The sequence below is a fragment of the Sander vitreus genome, chromosome 2 (assembly GCF_031162955.1).
Source record: "Sander vitreus isolate 19-12246 chromosome 2, sanVit1, whole genome shotgun sequence".
Taxonomy (NCBI): Eukaryota; Metazoa; Chordata; class Actinopteri; order Perciformes; family Percidae; genus Sander; species Sander vitreus.
Window position 1 is genome coordinate 1940662 of NC_135856.1, and position 17500 is coordinate 1958161.

The window sequence follows — 17500 nt, forward strand, 5'->3', positions numbered from 1 at the left end:
TTATCTCGGTTTATTTTCGTGGTGGTCAGCACGTAATGGGAAGCATCTATACGGAGGTTGGGTTTAGGAAAAGAAGAACAGGGAAAGGACGCACCACACACGCGGGACACGATGCCGTGAGACCGTGTTGTATATTTCATTATTAACGTAACCCTCCCGTTAACCTTTTCAAAGACTTTCTATATCAGAACATTTGGGGTTTCTTTCAACCAAATTGTCAAGAAATAAATAACGTGGATGGTTCCGTACAACGCTCCTCACAGGTCAAATACGTGATCAGTTCACTACTGTCATTTCGTTTGGGAGTTTGACGAGATGAACGTGTCCGTGTACACCAGGGCTGTCAAGCTCAGCTTCCCTAAGGGCCACCGTGGAAAATGAGGATCACATCCAGGGCCAGACGTGTCGAGTTAATTGCTTTTATGTCATCGAAGAAGTCAAATATCTTTGACTGTATTATTGCAGGTCTCATATAGTAGACAAACATGTTGAAGAAAATGCCAAAAACGGCAAAAATGCTGAAAAAAGGCCCAAAAACTAGACGGGCCGAAATGTATTGTGAATCTAAATTGATATGGGGGCCGGATAAAAATCAGAAAGGGGCCGGATTTGTGTTTATGTGTGTTGTACACAAATAAAACATTTTCGTGGTCGAAAATCCACGTAGGGAGGTTGGTTGGGGGGTTGACTTTCCCCGTTCTTCTATTCCTAAACCCAACCTCCGTATAGATGCTTCCCATTACGTGCAGACCACCACGGAAAAAAACCGAGATAAACATGTCCGTGTACACGAATCAAAAGATTAAAAATAACGTGACCGTTTCACCAACTGCCGTGAGACTGGGTTGAAGTATATGACTATATATTGGTATGGCTCAGAGTGTCTCGGGGTCTCAGATTGAACCTGTTAGATTCCCATCAGTCGCGGCTCACGCGGCACTAATGGGGGGCTTTTCTTCAGGGACCCCCCCCCCTTGTTGGCATTCATTGCGTTCTTCTCACAGTCCCGTTCACAGCCTCCTCTAATTGATTGCAACACGGCGGTGAAAAGGCAGCTCTTAATCTGGAGAACAATGGCCGACAACAACTGTTGCTCAGCCGCGGGGCCTTCTCCAAAACCATGGACCCTTCTTATGAAGTGTCGAAACACTCCCACTTCCATCACTCTGCTTTGTACCCCCCCCCCCCCCCCAAAGAAAACAGCCACTAAAGTCTCATTTGTTGCCCCTTCCCCATGGCAGGCGTGGCGTTGGACGGCACCCCTGTGTGTCGCTGAAAGGATTATGAGGGCTTAATTGAGTGTACTAATTGACGGGCCGGTGAATGGAGCAATGGAGGGGCAGATGTGAGTGAGTGTGTGTGTGTGTGTGTGTGTGTGTGTGTGTGTGTGTGTGTGTGTGTGTGAAACCCCTGGCTCTTTTGTGAAGAATACAAATCATCTATTCTCCATTCTCCATCACACTCAATTATCCCTTTCACGGGGGCCGAGAGGACAGATGGCGTCCACGCTGAGCGCCGTATGGAGGCCGTCTTCTCCCTTTTCTTCCGGAGCTTTTTTATCGGCTATTCATGACGCGGCAGGCTCTCGGTTCAGGGGAACAATGCCGCGACGACAGGGCTCGTGAATTAGGAGAGAGAGTGGAGGTCTTGGTACCGGGCCCCGGTGACCCGAAGCGTCCGTTACCTTTTAATAAAAAACTGAAGGGAAGGAGAATGGAAACGGTGGAGGCGACATTATAACTGAGCCTCAAACACGTCGTTCCCTGCGTTCTGATGCAAATGTCTTTATTTATGTAAAGGAAACAATTAGTAATATTAATTATTATTCTCCTGTGTTCAAAAACATTCTGCATGTTCATAACATCACACGGGCTTCAGGATGTTTGTTTTAAGGAATCAATAACTACCTACCGACTTACTTACCTACTTACTTAGTTACTAACTTACTTACTTACCTACTTACTTAGTTACTAACTTACCTACTTACTTAGTTACCTACTTACTTAGTTACTAACTTACTTACTTACCTACTTACTTAGTTACTAACTTACTTACTTACTTATTTACCTACTTACTTACTTAGTTACTAACTTACCTACTTACTTACTTACCTACTTACTTACCTACCTACTTACTTACTTACCTACTTACTTACTTACCTACTTACTTACTTACTTACTTACTTACCTACTTACTTACTTACTTACCTACTTACTTACCTACTTACTTACCTACCTACTTACTTACCTACTTACTTACTTACTTACCTACTTACTTAGTTACTAACTTACTTACTTACTTACTTAGTTAGTTACCTACTTACTTACTTACTTAGTTAGTTACCTACTTACTTACTTACTTACTTACTTACTTACTTACCTACCCAACTACACACAAAGACCTGCACACACACACACAAACACACACACACACACACATAAACACACACACACACACACACATACACACACACAAACACACACACACACAAATGCACAGTCTGAACCAGCGCTGGAATGTAACTAAGTACATGTACTCCATTACTTGTACTAAAGTACAAATGTGTGTACTTTACTTGAGTCTTTTCTTTTGCCACTTTCTACTTCTATTCCGTTACATTTCAGAGAGAAATATACACAATCAAAAACACACACACACACAATCACACACGCACATACACACACACACGTATACACGCACACACACACATATACACAAGCATAGACACACACACATACACAAGCGTACACACACACACAAGCATACATACACACACACAATCATACACACACACACAAACACACACACACACATACACAAGCGTACACACACACAAGCATACACACACACACACACACACACACACACACACACACACACACACACACACACACACACACACACACACACACACACACACACACACACACTAATCTCCAAAAGCAGCACCATTGAAGAGTCTTTTCTAACTTTTCTAACAGCAGTGAACACAAAAGAGAAGTTGGAGGGTGATGGACGGGTCAGGGGGGGTTGGGGGGGGTTTGGGGGTTGAATGGGTTCTATAAGCTCATGAATTTAAGACCCTGTATTATTATTACCCCCCCCCTAGTATGGGTTAGGGTATTGTTCCTCAGAGGGATAGTGAGGCGAGCTGATGGGGGAACGCCACCTGTCAGAGAGAAACAGGAGCAGCATGGAGGGAAAGGGTTCTCGTTAGACTCCACTAATTGACTTCCAGAGACACCAGAGGCCACGGGCACACACACACACACACACACACACACACACACACACACAGATATACACACACACACACACACACACACACACACACACACACACACACACACACACACACACACACACACACACACACACACACACACACACACACACACACACACACACACACACAGATATACACACACAAACACACAGATACATATACACACACACACACACACACACATACACACACACACACACACACACACACACACACACACACACACACACACAAACACACAGATACACACACACACACACACACACACACACACACACAGATATACACACACAAACACACAGATACATATACATACACACACACACACACACACACACACACATACACACACACACACACACAGATACATATACACACACACAAACACACAGATACATATACACACACACACACACACACAGATATACACACACAAACACACAGATACATATACACACACACGCACACAGACACACACTCGCACACACACACACACACAGGCGTGCGCACAGACACAAACTCGCGCACACACACAGACACGCACGCACACACACACACACACAGACAGAGACACACAGAGACAGACATAATATATATAATATATAATATATAATATATATAATATATATACACACACACACACACACAGACACACACGCACACAGACACACACTCGCACACACACACACACACACACACACACACACACACACGCGCGCAGGCGTGCGCACAGACACAAACTCGCGCACACACACACACAGAGAGAGAGAGAGACACACACACACACACACACAGGGGCACGCACGCACGCACACACACACACAGAGAGAGAGACACACACACACACACACACGCACACACACACACAGGGGCACGCACGCACGCACACACACACACAGAGAGAGAGACACACACACACACACACACACACACACACACACACACACACACACGGGCGTTTCTTCAAATACGGCACACTTTCGCCGCATAAATTGCCGATTTCCGCGCAAAATATGCGGGGCGTGCATGATTTCATAATCAGCATTTTGAATGAAACCAGTTTTTGGAAGTTCCCGCAATTTCATCGCAGTTTTTAAGAAAACGTGACGCATCATCAAGGATTTCAGCCCAAACCAATCACAGATAATCTCTGAATGTTTCTGGTATGTTGATGTAGCCTGGGCCACGCTGGAGACCGTGTCAGCTAGAGAAATGACTACAGTACAGGAGTTAGCTGTACTATATTTATGAGGACATTGCTGCTATGCTTGCACGTCGTCCCCGTTATGTTTCAACACGACATTTAAAACGGATTCTCAGTCTTGTGATCTGTTCTGGAGACAGGGACGCAGTGATTTGGATCGGCAATTACTTTCATTTAACAGTTACAAACATCTGGACAACTAGTTTCATGTGCTCACGTGAAACTTTCACGTACCCCCTGCAGTCCTCCAGAGTACCTCTAGGGGGACACGTACCCCCCTGCAGTCCTCCAGAGTACCCCTAGGGGGACACGTACCCCCCTGCAGTCCTCCAGAGTACCTCTAGGGGGACACGTTGCATTTCAAAGAAAACTGGTGTAAATAACAACAGGTTGTGTTGAAAATGAGTTTATTCAAATTCCCAAACACTCCCAACCTTAAAAACATAACGGTTAACATTAAATAAAGTATTTTCCAAACTTTTCAAGGCTGTACGAACTGTTTTAAGAACTTCAGACGCAAACAAACAACGTACACGCGTCATTTTATTGAAAAAAAAACTACAGTTCAAAAACAGTTCAACAGAGAGTTCAACATGAATGGAGTTTCTGAGGCCAAGCAGATGTTTCCAGTGATCTGTAAATACGCAACGTGACATCATGACTTCGCGGAAACATACACGCCACTTTCCTAAAGCCAAGTGGCGTGTTATCTGGACGCATTTTGAGCTAGCCCCGTGTATGTCTACGCCGTATACAGCGGACGGCGGTCTGCAACGTCGCAGCGTCAATACACACGCCACTTTCTAAAGCCACGTGGCGTGTTATCGCGAGGCTACGGTTGGGTTTAGGAAACGTGACGCGCGGGACCCGGTCTCCTGGTGAAAGTCCTGTGTTTGACCCATCCTCCCCCCCGACCAACCTACCTAGGCGGATTTTCGCCCTTTCATACTACTCGCTACGGCGTCAATTCACACGCAATCCCAAGGTAATGTAAGTCAATGGAGGCCAAACGGCGTTGATAAACACGCTACAAAGCTAGTATGCGTCTTGACAACACGCCAATAATGGCGTACGAAATGGCGTGTCGTACATACGCCACTTCATGAGATCAGTCTGAAACATGAACTAGGGCTGCACAACGAATCACAACTTTATCGAAATCGCAATATGGACTAGTGCAATAACCACATCGCAGGGGGGGGGCAATATTTATTAAAGGCAAAATATGGGTCAAACCATTCTGAATGAAGTACTGTGGGGCTGCAGACGTCCCGGCCTACACATCCTGTCCTACAGACTACAGAAAACATCTTTGTAGGGCGGCCTCTAGCTCACCCAGTAGAGCGTGCGCCCCATGTAGGCTGAGTCCTTTGCAGCAGCCGCAGGTTCGAATCCGACCCTTTGCTGCGTGTCATCCCCCCTCTCTCCAACCTTTCCTGTTCATCCACTGTCACTAATACATTTTCTTAAAAAAAATACATCTTGTTTGGTGCAGATCCTCGCAAAAATCACACTATAATCATTTTCATTTTAATATTTTTTCAATGAAAATGAGAATTATGAGACAAACGTGATCATTCCCTCCAATATCGTGAATCACATCACAACCGCAGCATCAGTCAATAATCACCATGTGTTCCTCGTATGGTGCAGCTCTAATATGAATATTGTGTAATTGGGTCTTTTCCCCTGACGTTTGTTTCCCAGCACGATGAACCGCGCAACCCATGGACGTAAGACCAAACCTGGACCCAGCGTCCGAGGCAGAGCCAACGTTCATTACGAGAGCTTCTCAGAGTGGCTTTATGAAGCCCAAAAAGTTCAACTTCCTGGTCTAGAGTGATCCGTATGATGGCGCTGCTTCCTCACTGTGCGGCCCGTAGAGCAGGCGCAGTGGCAACCTGAACAGGGATCACATGATTTAATCGTGCAGCTCTTCAGGACTTTCCTAATGTTATGGGACCGAGTGGATCAAATTCGGACAGTGAAACGAGTAATTTCACGGGCGGGGGTGTCATGTGACGGACACGGAAGGTGTAGTTCCACCGTTTGGCCGCTGTGTCAAGCTGGGCTCAGAGCCCGGCGCTCTTCAGGCCTGGGATGCATCAAAGAAAAATAATAATAATAAAAATAATATGTTCCAATAAAAGATAATGGGACATTAAATAAATGATGAATCAACAGCTCCCCCAGCAGGCTGACACGCGCCATCGCTGTCTTGTTATTTCTGCAGGTTGTTGTCATGTCTCTGAGCATTGTTGTCGTGTCTCTGAGCATTGTTGTTGTCACTGAGCGTTGTTGTTGTCATGTCTCTGAGCATTGTTGTTGTCACTGAGCGTTGTTGTTGTCGTGTCTCGGAGCATTGTTGTCGTCGTGTCTCGGAGCATTGTTGTCGTCGTGTCACTGAGCGTTGTCGTCGTGTCTCTGAGCGTTGTTGTTGTTGTCGTGTCTGAGCGTTGTCGTCGTCGTGTCACGGAGCGTTGTCGTCGTGTCACTGAGCGTTGTCGTCGTCGTGTCTCGGAGCGTTGTCGTCGTGTCTCGGAGCGTTGTCGTCGTCGTGTCACGGAGCGTTGTCGTCGTGTCTCGAGCGCTGTCGCCGCTCGTGTCACGGAGCGCTGTCGTCGTGTCTCTGGCGCTGATCGTCGTCGTGTCTCTGAGCGTTGTCGTCGCCGTGTCACTGAGCGCTGTCGTCGCTCGTGTCACGGAGCGTTGTCGCTGCGTGTCTCGGAGCATTGTCGCCGTCGTGATCACGGAGCGCTGTCGCCGTGTCTCGGAGCGCTGTCGCCGTGTCTCGGAGCGTTGTCGCCGTCGGGTCACTGAGCCGTTGTCGCTGCGTGGTGTCACTGAGCGTTGTCGTCGTGGTGTCACTGGCGTTGTCGCCGCGGGTGTCACTGAGCGTTGTCGTCGTGTCTCTGAGCGTTGTCGTCGTCGTGTCACTGAGCGTTGTCGTCGTGTCTCGGAGCGTTGTTGTCGTCGTGTCACTGAGCGTTGTCGTCGTGTCTCGGAGCGTTGTCGTCGTCGTGGTGTCACTGAGCGTTATTGTCGTCGTGTCACTGAGCGTTGGCGTCGTGTCACTGAGCGTTGGCGTTGTGCGGCTGTCGGGGCAGCTTCCTGCGGTCCTTCCCGGCGTTCCTCTTCCTCTTCTTGCTCAGGAAGTTGTCCAGTTTGCCGCTCTTCTTCAGCTCCTGGTACTTCTCCGCCAGCTGCAGCTTCTTCTTCTCGGCTGGAAGGAAAGACAGATTCAGAATCAGCGTCTCAAAGAAGTCTCCTTTAAAACGGGCCACCGAGTCATCCTTCAGGAGAGAAAAGCTCAGTGTCCCAGAGCTCACAGTAACATCTCCAGAAACCAGAATCTAGGCAGCTTAACCCTCTGGTCGTCTTTTTTCTGACCATTTCTGACATTTTTGTCCCTTTTCTCTTAATTTATTTCTTTACTGTTGTCTCTTTCGTCCACTACCACCGGTACTGTCCACACGCCACACACACCAGCTTATTACCTCCATAGTGTTACACTTATTTTTCAGAATTCATGGTCAGTAACACCCGTTGGATTTTTAAATGATACCTAGAGCCCAAAAAGCTGAAATTCTGAATGATTTTGACTAATACTAAGTCAAAATACTGCTATGAAATTGAATAAAACAACTCCAAATTCAATTAAAGTATAGTGATCATTAACTGTCCTCGCGAACCTGGAACCATCCGTGTTATTTTCTCGGTAGTTTAGTCGGAAAAGAAACCCATATTGTTTTTTTAAACGTAGACATTTTGATAATCCACTTTGAACCCGAGGACAACAGGACGGTTAACGTGATATCAAACAGAGTGAAGCTGAAAAAACGGAGACATGGGAGACGCTGCAACCAGAAGGAACTGATCCATTCTTCAAATCTAACTGAAATAAAACCAACAACACATCTGATTCCGCCTCTTAGCGCTGGACGTAAAGCCAACGGGCGTGTGGAGAGAAACGTGGTCGTGGTCTCGTCCTTACAGTTCTTGAGGAAGAATGGCCGCGCGCCCTGATTGGCTCGCTCCCTCTGCAGCCTCTTGAACTGCAGCTCTCTCTCTCGCTGCTGCTCGCGGCTCTGCCTCGCTCGCTCCTGGTTCTCCTGCACAGACAAGTCACGGTTACAAACATTTAAAAAAAACTTTAAACCATGCAAATACCTTAAAAAGGTCAACTTAACGCAGGTGTGTTTAGGGCGTGTCCAAATCCACTTTTGCTAGTTTGACGGCTGATAAAAAGGCTCCGTGTGCCGGGCGCCTGGTTCTAAAGGGTTGACCTTAGTGTCTTCATTAATCAGAGGTGTGTTTTGGGCGTAACATGCAATCAACCAATCAGAGATCATCTCCCATTCCCTTTAAAAGCCAGGCGCGTTTGGACCTTGGAGCATTGCTGTTATGATGGAGGATCTGCACCGTAATATTTGTATTTGTAATCTTCTGCATGTGTGTGTGCTGTCTGTGTGCGTGCGCTGTGTGTGTGTGTGTGTGTGTGTGTGTGTGTGTGTGTGTGTGTGTGTGTGTGCGTGTGTGTGCGTGTGTAAAAGCTGTGTCCCTGTGTGTGTAACAAGCATAGTGTGCACGTGCTGTGCACGAGCCTAGGAGCATTTTACTAATGCTCTGTTAAAATAACAATGAAATGCTGCGTTATTGACTTTAGACCAGGTTTTTGTTGGTCAATGGTGCCATCACTTCCCGCTGCCTCAAGATAGCAATATGCCCATGATGCACCTGAACACACCTCCCTGTAAGACCAGCACGCCCAGAATGCACCTGAACACACCTCCCTGTAAGACCAGCACGCCCAGAATGCACCTGAACACACCTCCCTGTAAGACCAGCACGCCCAGAATGCACCTGAACACACCTCCCTGTAAGACCAGCAGGCCCATGGGCCACAGATGGGTGCAGGTGCATTTGCTATTTAAACGACGTGGGCGCTGGACGGGAAACTGACAACTGGGTCGGTCTTAAACTAGCAAAGACACTTGGGTGGGGCTCAGCGCTGCGTGTGTGTCAGTCTCACCATCCTCTTCAGAAGGAACTGCAGTTTCTCCTTCTTCTTGTTGTCCTTCTTGGTCCTCTTCAGCTGCTTCTGGACGATCTGCAGACACAAACAACAACACGTTGGGTTTCGGACGTAAACAACAGCTACTGCGTGGCAGGAGCTCTGGAGCTGTGTGTGTGTGTGTGTGTGTGTGTGTGTGTGTGTGTGTGTGTGTGTGTGTGTGTGTGCGTGCTCCTGGAGCTCCATCTCACCTCTTTCTCTCGGCCTCGGATGTCGTTAATGAACTTGTACGTGCTCTCGAAGATCTCTGGTTTGTATTCTCCGGACAGGTCGTCAAACCGAGGATCTCTCAGCGTCTGGAACACGACGACACGGACACAGATTGGTATTTAGATATAGATATATCTCTATATCTCTATGTAGGATATATCTAGATATTTAGGTATATATCGGTGGTGTTGCTCGGTGGAATCTGACGGCTTCCTTCACTCACCGGTTTCCTGACGGAGACCACCTGACGGAGGAACGGAGCTGGTCTCTTGGCTGAAATCTCCATCGGCCTGAAAGCGCGCACACACACACACACACACACACACACACACACACACACACACAGTCACACACACACAGGGAATGCTTAAGGTTTTATTTTCACTCTGGTCGGTAAAGGCCCGTATACCGAAAAAAAAAAAAAGTTGGATAAAACGTCGATAGCATCAAATAAACCTGTCAAAAAACCATTCTATTTTTTTTTGTAAAAAAGCGTCAAGCGTCGTAAAAAAACCCCTGGTTAAAAACGTAAAAATAAAATGTTGAAAAAGAGCGCCAAGCACCAACTCAATTCTTGATTGGCCGACGACACCTTCAAGTTGATGACGTCATTTCTGACCCGGGAGTTACCGTGTAGTAACGTATTAACGTCTTATAATAAACAGGCCAGAGCGTTTCACTTTCACTACACGGTGTGTGTGTGTGTGTGTGTGTGTGTGTGTGTGTGTGTCTCTGTGTGTCTGTGTGTGTGTGTATCTGTGTGTGTGTGTCTCTGTGTGTGTGTGTCTGTCTTTGTGTGTGTGTGTGTGTGTGTGTGTGTCTGTGTGTGTGTGTGTGTGTGTGTGTGTGTGTGTGTGTGTGTGTTGACCTGTTCTTGTTGAGGCGTTTCTTCCTGCCGGTGGTCCCTCCTCTCTCGTTGTTGCCGTAGGCGACCTGGTTGTAAACTTTAGTCCCCACTTTGTTCTGCAGCTTCATGATGTCCTCGAAGGACATGTTGGAGAGCTCTGACACACACACACACACACACACACACACACACACACACACACACACGTCAACATTGAACAGCCTCTGCTGTGTGTATTATATATATTATTATGTATTATGTCTGTATAACAAAAACCTGGTCTAAAGTCAATAACGCAGCATTTCATTGTTATTTTAACAGAGCATTAGTAAAATGCTCCTAGGCTCGTGCACAGCACGTGCACACTATGCTTGTTACACACACAGGGACGCACAGCAGCACACACACACACACACACACACACACACACACACACACACAGCAGCACACACACGCAGAAGATTACAAATACAAATATTACGGTGCAGATCCTCCATCATAACAGCAATGCTCCAAGGTCCAAACGCGCCTGGCTTTTAAAGGGAATGGGAGATGATCTCTGATTGGTTGATTGCATGTTACGCCCAAAACACACCTCTGATTAATGAAGACACTAAGAACAACCCTTTTGAACCATGACCCCGGCACACGGACCCTTTTTATCAGCCGTCAAACTAGCAAAAGTGGATTCGTACACGCCCTAAACACACCGGCGCCAGGCGCTTCACGCCGTGACCTCAGACCGTTAAAATAGGACCCACTAGAGCTTTAACTCACCTTTTTTAATATCGTCTCTCGTCTGGATCTCCCCGCTCCCGCCAGCCTCTTCTGGCTCTTCATCACCACCATCCTCATCCTCAGAGGTTTCACCGTCTCCGTCCTCCTCCTCTTCCTCCTCCCTCTCCCCCTCATCCAACCCATCTTCTTCCTCATCATCATCATCACCATCATCATGGCTGAGTTCTTCCTCTTCCTCTCCACCGCGGTACGGCTCTCCCTCCTCCGCTCCTCTTCCTCTCTCGGTGAGCAGAGCGAAGTTCCTCTCCACGTCGGAGTCTTCATCGTCGTCGTCGCTGCTGCTGCTCGGCGCCACGTTCCTCTTCTCCTTCTCTGAGATGGACGCTGGCTCCCGCCGCTGCTTCTCTCTCCTCTTCATCTCGGTTCCTGTGGTTCTGGAGGACGTGTGTGTGTGTGTGTGTGTTCCTGTGGTTCTGGAGGACGTGTGTGTGTGTGTTCCTGTGGTTCTGGAGGATGCGGAGACAGGTGCAGGAAAGTGTTATGATAGTATTAGATTATGTAGAAATGTCAGACTGACTGACATGTGACAGTTTGTAGGAATGTCTCCTGATGTATTGTCTCTAGACGCGTTTTAGTATCGACTTTTTCGGTTAAAGGAGGAGAAGAAAATCCCAACACTCAGTACGTGGCCCAAAGGCTGGTGGGAGGGTCCGAAACGAAAGGGGTGCAGAGGCACCTTATGAACAGCAGGGGGCGCTGACTGCTGGGGCGCTCACTGTTGAGGAGCCTCTGGCTGCAGCGTGGCCACCAGGCTGGCTTGGCCTCTTGTTTCACATGATAGAAACTGATGATGCAGGCTGAACACAGACCACATTTCATGCAACAACAGCGACGTTTTCATGTAGTTACTGTAATTGGGCCCGTGTTAGTGAGGACTAGATTAGGACTGTATTTAAAGCTGATTCTGGTTTCCAACTTCGCCCCAGGTGTGTCTGTTTACAACACGGACGGAGACAACTTCTCTCTTTTGATGTTTTATTTAATTAAGCAACGGTACAGACATGGGCGTGGGTAGCTCTGCTACGTGTGTGGTCAGATCTCGAGGACACACACACAATCTCAACCGGGTAGTCATCGTCTGAACTGCGACCTCTCCTTTTTCCTTTCTCTCACTTTTTTTCTCCGGGTGGCGCGTGCGGTGTGAGGTGCGTGTTTCGCGTTATTCTCACAACAGTCACTCCTGATTGACGGCCTTTTGTACAGCCCGTGTAGGCTACTTTTTCGTTCATTTGATTTCCGATTGTGAAACGATATCCAAACGTCGCTGTTGTTGCATGAAATGTGGTCTGTGTTCAGCCTGCATCATCAGTTTCTATCATGTGAAACAAGAGGCCAAGCCAGCCTGGTGGCCACGCTGCAGCCAGAGGCTCCTCAACCGTGAGCGCCCCAGCAGTCAGCGCCCCCTGCTGTTCATAAGGTGCCTCTGCACCCCTTTCGTTTCAGGTCCTCCCACCAGCCTTTGGGCCACGCCTCCTCATTTACATTGACATGTGGCAAGTCCAAATGAAAAGCCAATGTTAAATGGAAATTGAAAAGCCAAATATTAAATCCAAATGGAAAAGCCAAATGGAAAATTCAAAAAAAAAAATTCATTTGATCTTGCTCCGTTTTCTCTTTGGACTTTCAATTTGAATTATGAATAAATATTTCCTCCATAAATCATCCACCTAATGTAAAGGATCTTAATATTTCTTCCTCGAATTCTGCATCAGGGCTGGCTGGCTAACTAGCTAGCTAGTAATGCTAATGGTCGATACTGGGTTATATATATACATAAACTTCAAATTCCCGAATTAAGTTTAAACACATTAGGTGTCTTTATTTGAAGCTATTACTGTTACGGACATGTAACGTGTCTCTGTTTGATACAAGGTGCAGGGCTCTCGTAGAACAAGGACTTGTAGACCAAACTCCATTGAAAAAAAACAGCATTTTGTGACTTCCGAGCATAGTGGCATATGTAAACACAGGGTGGCGTTTGATTTTAAGATATGTCAGGGTATCGGTAGGAGCCACACTTGGATTCGGGATAACTTAAAACCAGTAGTGACGCAGATCATTTTCATATTTTGTTAGCTTGTTTTCACAGTCTCGCTAAAGTTGTTTACCCGCAGCAAGCGGTGTAAAAACTTTTTTTTTTTTTTAGGAATATTGTCTTTCTCTGCCAATAATTTCTATGCCGAATTAACAGCTGCACTGTAATGAAACGTATCAGCTACTAATTACTAGTTTTATTAACAAATTGCCTTCACTGGAAAGGAAATAATCTTAAAAGCGGCATATTTTCAATTCAGTTTGACGTGACGTTCTCTTTAAGTTGTCATGAGCAAAGCTAACAGATACACGAGGCTTCATTATCACTCTACAGTGGGTTTATTTTTAGGAATATTGTCTTTCTCTGCCAATAATTTATAGGCCGAATCAACAGCTGGGTTGTAATGAAACGTATGAGCTACTAATTACTAGTTTTATTAACAAATTGCCTTCACTGGAAAGGAAATACTCGTAAAAGCGGCATATTTTCAATTCAGTTTGGCGTGATGTTCTCTTTAAGTTGTCAAGAGCAACGCTGACACATCTTCCCCGTGAGCAGATACACAAGGCCTCATTATCACTGGTTACAGTGGGTTCAAAGAGAATAAAGGTGTATTTACCTGGATGTAAAGTTATTGTTAAAATCCTGTTTTTCTGAGCTCCATTATCCACGTGTGTGCGTGTCGGCTGCTGCGAGTGTCATTGGTGAGATACACAGCGCACTTCCGGTTTCAAAATAAATGTTTTACGTGGTTGTTCGACGGGTTTGAACTAAATGTAGAGCCATTTATCAAGACATATTTCTGACACTGGTTCGTGTTGTGGTCCATTACTGTTCTGCGTCCAGGTTGGGACCATTTCTACCTCCAGAAATATTTTCTTACGCTCTTATTTTGAAGGCAGAAATCTTGTTTTCATGTGCAGTGCTGCCGTCTGCTGGTCACACACAGCTATCACCAACATTATTGTGATTACATGTCTTTTATGGAGATTAAAACTAAAAACTAGGGAGTTTTAACAATGTCTCATTCTCTAACAGATTTGATTTTGAGATGTAACAAAAATAAATAAAAGAAGAAACCATCCCGAAACACGTGGGATGTTTTGAATATGCAGAAATATTTGAACAACGCAGGAGAATATTAATTTCCTTTACAGAATACACACACACACACACACACACACACACACACACACACACACACACACACACACACACACACACACACACACACACACACACACACACACACACACACACAGGTAACACACACACACACACACACACACACACACACACACACACACACACACACAGGTAACACACACACACACACACACACACACACACACACACACACACACACAGGTCACACACACACACACACACACACACACACACACACACACACACACAGGTAACACACACACATACACACACACACACACAAACACACACATATATACACACATATAGACACTCACACACACACACACACACACACAAACACCCAAACACACACACACACACACACACACACACACACACACACACACACACACACACACACACACACACACACACACACACACACACATCTGGACATACACACACACACACACACACACACACACACATATACATAGACACACACACACACACACACACACACACACACACACACATACGGGAGAAACGAGGAGGAGTTTATTCCCGTTGCTAGGAGATCTTGGTGACGAGCGGCGTCACATTCGACATATTTAAACCGGAATATCAACAAAAAGTCCTTCAAAATAAAAGCGGGTAAAACTTGATATATTTTCTTAAGAAGGCTAATAATGAAAGTAATGATAGTATTTTTATTTATCGTTATTTTATTCTTTTTTTACATTTTTCATTTGGGTCTTAACATGTTTACCTCTTTGTGACTTTGTAAAATGTGCTTTATTGAATATAATTATTTTATTTTATTTTTTTAAATATGTTTTATGATTTTATGTTTTATTTGTATAAATACAATTCTTCTTTTTTTAAATTATATAATTATTATTAATTTTATCATTTATGTTGTAGTATTTTATTTTAAGTTGTACATTTATTTTACATTTATTTGATCTGTTTTTATTGCTATATCATGTTATTTTATGGATCAGTTTAAATCACGGAGTAAATCAGAGACGTGTTCACCGACTCAAAGATCAGGAACCAGAATGTAGTTCTACAAAATTAGGCTTTTATTCTGAAACGTCTCAGCGGCGGCGCTGTTATCCTGCGCAGCGGAGCCCCGGCCGGTGTCCGGTGTTTGAGACCCCCGCTCCCCGCTCCCCGCTCCCGCAGAGACACAGACGGGCTGTGAGCGGGATTATCGCTCGGCTGGGGGGGGGGATGCTGCTGAACCTTTGTTCTGCCGCTCTGTCATCACAACCAGCAGTCACGCGCTGGTTCCTGCAGCCTCGCGCACACAGCCCTTCTCCTCCTTCTTCCTCTTGTTGTTCTCCAGAGGGAGCGCATGCACAGAGACAAACAGAGAGGCCCGTCGCCTCACCGCAACAGGTCCAGGAACCGCTGGAATAGAAATACTAATAATACTAATAATAATACTAATAATAGTAGTAATAGTAGTAATGAAGATGATGACGTGAATGAAGCGGACGGGGACACGCGGAGCGAAGAGAAGCGTTGACGGTGTGACTGTTTGATGTTTCGGCTGCTACCGGATGAGAAATAAACCGTCAACATGATGCCGGTGAGTTTCTGTTTTATTATATATAGTATTATATATTTTATATATATATATATATATATATATATATATATATATATATATATATATATATATAATATATATATATATATATATTATTATATATTCATCCATTCAGCTGGTTTTCATCTCCTACTATTAGAGCTGCAACATGAAGGGTTTATTTCTCTTATTTGTTTTGTGCTTATATTGTTTTTATGGTTTTTATTTATTTTATTGTTTATTTTTGGTATTTTTTTTAAAATAATTTTTTTATTGCCTGTTTTTTTTATATATATATTTTGTATTGCTTGTATATGTATATGTATGTACACATTTCTTTTGTTTTTTAATGTTTTTATTTATTTTTATATTTTACCTAGTTTTTATATTAACTATTAGAGCCGCAATAATACGAGTTTCTTTCTTTTATAAATACATTATTTTCTGTGTTTTATTTCTTATTGTTTTTTTTTATTTTTTATTGTTTTTGTTTTTTATTGCATATATATATTTTTTGATATATATATATATATATATATATATATATATATATATATATGTATTAGTGCTGTCAAACGATTAAAATATTTAATCGCGATTAATGTCACATTTTTATCTATTCTAAATGTCCCTAGATTTCTTTTTGTCACATTATTTGTTCTCATTTTAATGCTCTTATCAACATGATACGATGCCTGAACAGAATATATATATATATATATATATATATATATATATATATATATATATATATTTTAAAAAAGAGCACCTTGTTCAATTGTATTTGTCTGTTCTGTATGTTCAAAAATATAAAACAATATAAAGTTGATATAAAAAAAAAGGCGAAAACAACCACTGGATGGGAAAAGGGTATTTTACAATAACTTTGAATGCACCATGAAGCTGGCGAGGCTGAGTCTGTGTTTTTCAGACGACGGCAGCTACAGTCTGGTGTTAGAGTCCTCTCCAGTGAAATACAGACACACTTTACACCGTTTAGCTGTCAGCATTTTAACCGTGTTTACTCCAGCTGTTAGCTAGCGGTAGGCTAACGTTACCTGCTGCTAAGTGTAGTGTTGACTAGCTAACGGTAGGCTAACGTTACCTGCTGCTAAGTGTAGTGTTGACTAGCTAACGGTAGGCTAACGTTACCTGCTGCTAAGTGTAGTGTTGACTAGCTAACGGTAGGCTAACGTTACCTGCTGCTAAGTGTAGTGTTGACTAGCTAACGGTAGGCTAACGTTACCTGCTGTCAGGTGTAGTATTGACTAGCGTCCTGTGCGACGATGTTTCAGTTCCC

At 44.6% G+C, this 17500-nt stretch overlaps 2 protein-coding genes across 3 annotated transcripts in view; one reads left to right on the forward strand and one right to left on the reverse strand.

The window, feature by feature from the left end:
• Positions 1-7550: 7550 nt before the first annotated feature.
• On the reverse strand, positions 7551-14160 carry rrp36 (ribosomal RNA processing 36). 2 transcript variants are annotated; one of them, XM_078272565.1, is made up of 8 exons: positions 14074-14160; positions 11399-11832; positions 10643-10778; positions 9998-10064; positions 9756-9860; positions 9523-9600; positions 8485-8602; positions 7551-7713 (listed from the first exon to the last, which is right to left on the reverse strand). In XM_078272565.1, exons 2-8 carry the CDS (start codon positions 11775-11777, stop codon positions 7562-7564), a joined length of 1035 nt encoding a protein of 344 aa, XP_078128691.1. In that variant the 5' UTR covers positions 11778-11832; positions 14074-14160; the 3' UTR covers positions 7551-7561. The 2 variants fall into 2 exon arrangements, with proteins under 2 accessions (XP_078128691.1, XP_078128683.1); XM_078272557.1 differs by having other exon boundaries at positions 11399-11865.
• A 1595-nt stretch (positions 14161-15755) lies between these two features.
• The window catches only part of LOC144532064 (apoptosis-stimulating of p53 protein 2-like), a 30477-nt gene continuing 28732 nt past the window's right edge, over positions 15756-17500 (forward strand). Inside the window, exon 1 of the mRNA XM_078272577.1 lies at positions 15756-16200. Within this exon, the coding sequence (XP_078128703.1) occupies positions 16192-16200 (9 nt within the window). The 5' untranslated portion in view covers positions 15756-16191. The remainder of the gene's footprint in view (positions 16201-17500) is intronic.